Source organism: Micromonas pusilla (assembly GCF_000151265.4).
Source record: "Micromonas pusilla CCMP1545 genomic scaffold MICPUCscaffold_16, whole genome shotgun sequence".
Lineage (NCBI taxonomy): Eukaryota > Viridiplantae > Chlorophyta > Mamiellophyceae > Mamiellales > Mamiellaceae > Micromonas > Micromonas pusilla.
The window spans coordinates 703,771-711,243 of record NW_003315897.1 but is presented as its reverse complement, the minus strand read 5'-3'; the positions used below and the strand labels follow the sequence as shown (position 1 = coordinate 711,243).

At 66.6% G+C, this 7,473-nt stretch overlaps 4 protein-coding genes across 4 annotated transcripts in view; 3 read left to right on the top strand and 1 right to left on the bottom strand.

Moving 5' to 3' along the window:
- Positions 1-85: 85 nt before the first annotated feature.
- On the top strand, positions 86-1,593 carry MICPUCDRAFT_10494 (uncharacterized protein; the record flags this gene model as incomplete). The annotated part of the gene is made up of 5 exons (XM_003064235.1): positions 86-229; positions 417-850; positions 896-1,023; positions 1,083-1,093; positions 1,210-1,593. Coding segments are annotated over 5 exons (1,101 nt in total), but the record flags the coding sequence as incomplete, so codon positions are not given.
- Positions 1,594-2,231: 638 nt separating this feature from the next.
- On the top strand, positions 2,232-3,575 carry MICPUCDRAFT_23078 (uncharacterized protein; the record flags this gene model as incomplete). Its single annotated transcript, XM_003064234.1, has 4 exons — positions 2,232-2,405; positions 2,451-2,611; positions 2,666-2,879; positions 3,042-3,575. Coding segments are annotated over 4 exons (1,083 nt in total), but the record flags the coding sequence as incomplete, so codon positions are not given.
- Positions 3,576-5,116: 1,541 nt separating this feature from the next.
- Positions 5,117-6,151, top strand: MICPUCDRAFT_54115 (uncharacterized protein; the record flags this gene model as incomplete). Its single annotated transcript, XM_003064233.1, has 1 exon — positions 5,117-6,151. One exon carries the CDS (start codon positions 5,117-5,119, stop codon positions 6,149-6,151), a length of 1,035 nt encoding a protein of 344 aa, XP_003064279.1.
- A 139-nt stretch (positions 6,152-6,290) lies between these two features.
- Positions 6,291-7,473, bottom strand: part of MICPUCDRAFT_23182 (uncharacterized protein) — a gene marked incomplete at both ends in the record, with an annotated part of 2,116 nt that continues 933 nt past the window's right edge. Inside the window, 2 exons of the mRNA XM_003064050.1 lie at positions 6,291-6,509; positions 6,621-6,955. Of these exons, the coding sequence (XP_003064096.1) occupies positions 6,291-6,509; positions 6,621-6,955 (554 nt within the window). The remainder of the gene's footprint in view (positions 6,510-6,620; positions 6,956-7,473) is intronic.

Below are 7,473 nucleotides of genomic sequence, written 5' to 3'. Positions count from 1 at the left end.
AGGACTTTACCCGGCGTGTCTCGCCTCCCGCAGACCCCGCCGACCCTCCCTCCCCCCCCTCGCTCCCCCGCCGCCGCTGCGCTAGGTTTTCAACCTGACCACGTACCCGCATCTCGTCGGGCTGTTCAACGAGCTCGGGATCGACTCGGACGCGTCGGACATGTCCTTCTCGCTGTCCACGGACACCGTGGAGTGGGGCTCTCGAGGATTAGGCGCGTTCTATACACTGGTCCCCATACGACGGCGTCGGCGTGGTGAACGCCGATCCTTAAGGACTTTTGCCGGCGTGTCTCTCCGCCCAGGGTCCCTCGCTTTCAATCCCCGCCCTCGACGCCTTTCAACTCCATCTGACGCCTTTGAACTCCACCCCGACGTTCGCTTGTATGGAATGGCCCTTAGGCGCGGTGTTCGCGCAGAAGAAAAACGCGTTATCCGCCGACTTCCTCCTGATGATACGAGAGATCGTCCGGTTCGGGAAAGAAGCCCCGGAAGTTCTGAGAGAGTCCCCAAACTCGCGACACGCGGAATTCGGCTGGATGACGCTCGGGCAGTACCTCGCGCGAAGGGGCTACTCGCGGTTCTTCACGGAGAATTACGTCGTGCCCATGTGCGCGGCGATATGGTCGTGCTCCGACCGCGACACTCTGGACTTCCCCGTCGTGACGCTCGTGCGGTTCTGGGTGAACCACCACCTCCTGAACCTCGTCGAGCGGCCGCTGTGGCGCGTCGTGAGAGGGCGCAGCGAGGCGTACGTCGACGCGATCGTTCGCGCGATCACGAGGGAGGATTTCGACGGGAATCGCCGCGGCGTCGTCGAGCTCGACGCGCGCGTGGTCGCGGTGAAGCGAAAGTCGTACGGCGTCGCCGTCTACTGGACGCGCGAGGGCGGTTCGAGGCCGGGGGAGATCACGAAGTGCGAGTACGACGACGTCATCTTCGCGTGCCACAGCGACCAGGCGCTCGCCATCTTGGGCGAGGAAGCGAAGGACGCCGAACGCGCCGCGCTGGACGCGATTAAGGCGCGTTATCCTTACACTGGTTCCCATACGACCGCGTTGGCGTGGTGGACGCCGTTCCTTAAGGACTTTTCCCGGTGCATCTCTCCGCCTAACCCCCGCTTTCAATCCCGAAAACACCTCGACGCCTTTCAACTCCAACTGACAACTTTCAACTCCACCCCGACGTCGCCTCGTATGGAACGACCCTAAGTTTCAAAAAAACGACGTGTGGCTCCATCGCGACGCGACGCTCATGCCGCGCAATAAGAAGGCGTGGGCGTCGTGGAACTGCCTGAAAGGCTCCTCGCGCGGCGCGAGCGGCGAAGACGCCAGCGTGTGCGTGACGTACTGGGTGAACCTGCTGCAGAACTTGCCGGAGCGCGAACCCGATTTGTTCGTCACGCTCAACCCGCCGCGACCGCCGGCGACGGGGACGACGCAGCACCGCGTGACGTTGAGCCACCCGCTCTTCAACGCGCGCGCGATCGACGCGCAGACCGCGATCAACGACAAGTTCCAGGGCGACGGAGGCGTGTGGTTCGCGGGCGCGTGGCTCGGGTACGGCTTCCACGAGGACGGGATCAAGTCCGCGGTGGACGTGTTGGACAAGGCGCGTTGTCTCTCACACTGGTCCCCATACGACCGCGTTGGCGCGGTGAACGCCGATCCTTAAGGACTTTACTTCCCGGCCCATCTCTCCGCCCGCCCCTCGCTTTCAATCCCCGACCTCCCTTGACGCCTTTCAACTCCACCCCTCGACCCGCAGATGATCGGCGGCCCGGGGGCGTCCGTCCCGTGGACGCCGCGTCGATGCGACCCGCGTTTGAACCGAACGACGTCGCTCGCGCTGCCGCTGTTCAAGCGCGTCGGCGCGAGCTGGGTCCCGCCGAACCGAACGTTCAAGATGATTCTTCCGAACGGCGCTGAGATGAAGATGCGAGGGAAAGAGATACCGGGGCTACCGCCGAAGCTCGCGGTGGACGGCGGGTACGAAGTCCCGGAGGTGTCCGTCACCGTGTACGACCAAAAGGCGCGTTCTGTTCTGATCACACTGGTCCCCGTACGACCGCGTTCGCGTGATGAACGCCGTTTCTTAAGGACTTTCTCTCCCGGCGCTCGTCACTCTCCGCCCATCCCTCGGTTTCGATCCCGACACACCTCGACGCCTTTCAACTCCGCTTCTGACGCCTTTGAACTCCACCCCGACGTTCGCTCGTATGGACAATTACCCAAAAGATGTTCATGAACACCGTCCTGCGCGCGGACATCGGGTTCGGAGAGGCGTACATGAACGGCGACTTCGACTGCGACTTATACGCGCTCCTCGATATGCTGTGCGCGGGCCACCCCGCGAACGTGGGATCGCGCGCGGGCGCGGACAGCGGCGTGCCGTCCGCGGGCGGCGGCGTCGTCGGCGCGTTCGCCTCCGTCGCGCGGTGGCTCGGGTCTAAGATGGAATTCGCCGCGCACGCGGCGCTTTCGAACACGAGAGAAGGGTCGAAGCGAAACATCGAGTACCACTACGACGCCGGGAACCGGTTCTACAAGCTCTGGCTCGACGACACGATGCTGTACAGCTCGGGGATACATCAGCCGCTGAAGTGGAAGACGCGGTGCACGGTGTTTTCCGCGTTGGGCGACCTCCGCGACGACGACCGCGCCGGGAGGGAGGAGCGCTTAAAGGCGGCGCAATACGCCAAGATCGACGCGATGATCGACCGCCTGGACGTGCAGCAGAGCGACCACGTCCTCGAGATCGGGTGCGGGTGGGGCGCGTGCGCGATTCGTCTGTGCGAGCGATACCCGAACGCGAGAGTCACGGGGCTGACGATCAGCAACGAGCAGGCGCGTTCTATCTCACACTGGTTCCCATACGACCGCGTTGGCGTGGTGCACGCCGTTCCTTAAGGACTTTGCCGCGCGATTCTCTCCGCCCAGGGTCCCTCGTTTTCAATCCCGACACACCTCGACGCCTTTCAACTCCGCTTCTGACGCCTTTCAACTCCGCTTCTGACGCCTTTCAACTCCACCCAGTTCGCGGAGGCGACGGCTCGCGTCGCCGCCGCCGGCGTCGCGGACCGCGTGACCATCGTCCTCAAGGACTACCGCGATCATCTCGGCGCGGACGAGAGGGCGACGTACGATAAGGTGATCTCCATCGAGATGATCGAGGCGGTGGGGCACGAGCACCTCCCCGGGTTCTTCCGGGTCGTTTCCGACGCGTTGAAGCCGGGCGGGAAAGCCGCGATTCAGGTCATCACGATGCCGGACGATCGATACGAGAGCTACTGCAAGTCTGAATCCGACTTCATCCGAGCGTACATCTTCCCCGGCGGGCACTTGCCCTCCGTCGGCGCGATGGTCGCGGCCGCGGAGCCCGCGGGGCTGATCCTCGACCCCGCGTACGACGACATCGGGACGCACTACGCGGTCACCTTGCGTCTGTGGCGCGAGCGGATGATGGCGAGAAAAGACGACATCCTCGCCATGGGATACTCGCGCAAGTTTCTTCGAATGTTCGAGTTTTACTTCGCGTACTGCGAGGCTGGGTTCGCGCGAGGTCTCATACACGACCTGCAGACGACGTGGGTGAAGGAGGCGTACGAGGGCGCCGCGCGCGGGCACGCGCGCGCGCGAGGGACGACGCACGGGTCGGGGGAAAAGGCGAGGGCGATTGCGGGCGCGACGCTGTGTTTTTTCGGAGCGCACGCGCTCGCGACCGTCGCGGGCGCGCGCGCGGACGACGCCGCGCGGTCCGACGCGATGTTGATACCGACGCTCGCGTTTGGGACGTATATCCTGAATCTGATCTGCGTCGCGATGACGTTCGTCTTCGTGACGAGCTCGCGGCGACGCGCGAAGAAGCGCGCGAAACGGCGGCGAAAAAAGAGAGTGAAGGACTACGGCGTCGCCGGCGCCGACGAGCTCGAGCGGCGGGACCGCGTCGGTCGCCGCGCGGGCGCGAAACAGTCCGCGATGATGCGCTCTAAAGCCCTCGCGGGGCTTTTCGCGGACGGCGTCCTGAACCTCGCCGTCGGCGCGCTCGCGTGCGCGCACGTGTGGTTCGAGGTGGTGGACGCGCGCGCCGCCGCCGACGCCGACGACGGGGTCTGTTGGACGACGGCTCTCTTCGAGTCGCTCCTCGAGCCCGCGACCCCCCCCGGGAACTGCGTCCTCGCCGCGTTTGTCGTCGCGCTCGCGTGCGCGGTCGCGCTGAGGCGTCTGCTGTTCGTGGTGACGAGCGAGGTGGGATACTTTCCGTCGACGCGCGCGGCGAAGACGAATTGGCTCGAAGGCGCCGCGCGAGACGCGTGCGTCGTCGTCGTCTCCGCGGCGTCGCTTCGCCACGGCGCGCTCGTCAAGTTAATCGCCGCGATGGCGACGTCGTACGTCACCGCGTTCGCGCTGTCGTGCGTCGAGTTCGCGCGGACGAAGTGCGCGTTTAACGACGGCGGTGACGCGTGGTATCGAAGGGTCTCCGAGCCCGCGGCGACGGTTACGTTTTTCGTCGCCACGCTGACGCCGAGGCTCGTCGCGTCGCGCGTCGTCGTCCCGCTCGCGTACCGCGCGGTCGTCGTCGCGCTGTTCGCGTCGGTCACCGGGGCGGTGACCTTCGTAACGACCGCGCCGTATGCGTTTTACGAAAAGATGGTCCTCGAGGACCCGAGCGCGCTGGTCGCGGCGTTGAAGTTTGACGTGTTGGCGGCGGAGGTCCCGGCGCCGCCCGAGTGGGCGTGTGATTTATTTCTCGGCGTCTTCGCCGCGGCGTTCGCGCTCGGCGCGTTCGCGAGCGACGTGGGCGACTTCGCGCAGCGATGGCAGGCGAAGAAGGCGGCGGACGCGGTGCGAGAGCGGGTGTTGGCGACGGCCGCGGAGGTGGCGTGAGTGAGGAGGAGGAGGAGGAGGAGGGGAGAGGCGATGGAGACGCGTAGTAACGTCGACACTAAGTTATTCACTCCTCCGCTATCCGCCTGTCATGCTGTCGTCGTCAAACCCGACTCGGGGTTTCCAAAAGCGTCCGCCCCGAAAACGCGATTCTCTTCGGGTCATCCATCACTCGCGCCCGCGCGCCGTCGCCCGCCGCCCGCCGCCGCGTCGAGCCCGCCGACCGACGCGCGATGGTGAACACGAAACCGGTCCCGTGGAAGACGGACGCGACCGCGGACAAGACGCGGTTCCCGTCGCGCCCCGGCTCCGTCGCCGGCAGCGCGCGGTCTGGATCCGGCGGGGGTAAGACGACGACGACTCTGAAGAAGAAGAACGCGGTGCCCGGCGAGGACGACCCGTGGGCGCACTACGACGCCATGGACCGCAAGTCCCCGACGCTCAGCGCGATCGACGACGACTGGAGCGAGGAGAGGCAGTGGGCGACGACGAACGAGGAGCTCGCGTACGACCCCGCCGCGCTGGAGCTCCTCCGGACGCGCGCGGCGAACGGCTGGCGCGACGACGACGACGACGACGGAGGATCTTCATCGATGGGCGCGTCCACGCGCTTCGGCGGGCCGTCCGCGACGATACGCGCGGAGCGCGCGCGACGACGGTCGAAGCTCGCGGATCCCGGCGGCACGGGCGAGTCCGACGTCGGCGGGTGGGCGAACGTCCCGCGGATGCGGTTGGGCGGGGCGGATCCGCTGGGGGGGCCCGATCGCGGTCGGAACGACGGCGGGATCGGCTGGGGCGTCGTCCACAATCTGGAGCGACACGGCGCGGAGGTCAACACGCTGCCGCGGTCGGAGAAGACCGACGCCGCCGCGGAGAACCCGAAGAAGCCATGGGAAACGCGCGGGCTGCATCCGTTACGCCGGAAGCAGCTCGTCGGCGGCTCGGACGTCATCACCGGCCTCTGGCAGCCCTCCGGGAGCACGTGGGGCGGTCACGCGGGCGAGCGGTTCAAGCCGGACCCGACGCGGCGCACGGCGGCGATCAAGGCGCAGGTGGACGCGATCGAGGCCGCGGACTGGCGAAAGGAGCAGGTGCTCTCGAGCGCGGCGGTGAACGGGTTCATGCTGGACGAGGGCGGGAGCGTCGAGGCGAGGGCGCTCGTGGAGGCGGCGGAGCGGTCGCGGAGAGACTCGGTCGGGGTCGACGGGCTCTCCGCCGCCGCCGCCGCGAAGCTCCGCCGCGAGGCGATGGCGTTAGGGTTGGCGTGAGCGCTTCCTTCCGTCTTCTAGCGAGCGTCGGGTGTATTATCAATCATATACGTTACTACTCCTGTGCTATGATCACAGCGTGACGCGCCGAAGAACGCGACCGTCGACGACGAGCGATTCGCGATTCGTTCGAATTCATTCAGAACGCGACGTCGACGGTGACGGACAGATGATCGCTCGGGTGGTTCTCGTTCGGCAGCCCCTCGCCGAGATGCTCGATCGCCGGCAGCGGCTCCGCGGCGGTCACGTCCACGCCGTCGCTCACGAAGACGTAGTCGATGCAGTCGGTGAACCCCGGGGTCACGTTCGTGTGCGCGGGCTCGCCGGTTTCGGGACGCGTCGGCGCCGGTTTCAACTCCTCCGTCCCGGTTTCGCCGGTTTCGATCATCGTCGTCGTCGACCCGGGGTCGCTCCTCACGACGCCCGCGGTGGCGGCGGCCGCGTACGCGCTTCTGAGCCGCCTCCCGACGCCGCCGCCGTCCTCGACGCCAGGTATGATCCCCCTGAGCATCCGCGCGTGCACTTCGGACCCGGGGACGCTGTTGAAATCCCCCGCGATGATCACCGGCGTCGACGCGACGGATTCGCCTGGGGAGAGTTTGTCCTCGTGCTCGCGCATGAAGTGCGCCACCTCCGCGCATAAACGCTCCGCTTGCGACAGTTTCACGTCCGCGCACGTCGGGTCCCAGAACAAGTGCGTGTTGGCGACGAGAACGGTCCTTCGCGGGTCCGTTTTCGTGCGCAAGAGCGCGAGGACGCCGACGCAATCGCGGACGTGACGCGCGTCCGGGACGCGTTCATCGTCTTTTTCGTCGTTCGACGTCGTCCCCGTCCCCGTCCCCGTCCCCGTCCCCGTCCCCGTCCCCGTCCCCGTCGTCGCGCCGTCCCCATCCCCCTCCTCCCCCTCCTCTTCCTCCCCCGCCCCCGCCCCTGTCTTGACGTACCCCGCGGGCCGTCCGTACGCGACGTCGTTGTACTCGATCGCCCGGCGCGCGAGGAGCTCAAACTTGGCGCGCTTGAAGAAGAGCCCGCATCCGTCCTTCTTGTCGTTCGTCAGCTTCGTGCGCTGCTTGTACACGCCGCCGTAGCCGCGCCGCTTTAGCCACGGCGCCCAGTGCTCGTCGTACGCGTCCACCTCCTGGAGCGACAGGACGTCGGCGTCGAGCGCGGCGAGCGTTTCCGTGAGCTTCTCGCCTCGGCGTTTCCATCTGCGTGAAGAGGGAGGCGGGACGAGCGGGAGAGGTGCCGAGTTGATGTGAGATCATTACGACGAGGTCAGATCAGGGGACGACGCGCGGACGGACGGACGGACGGACGCACTG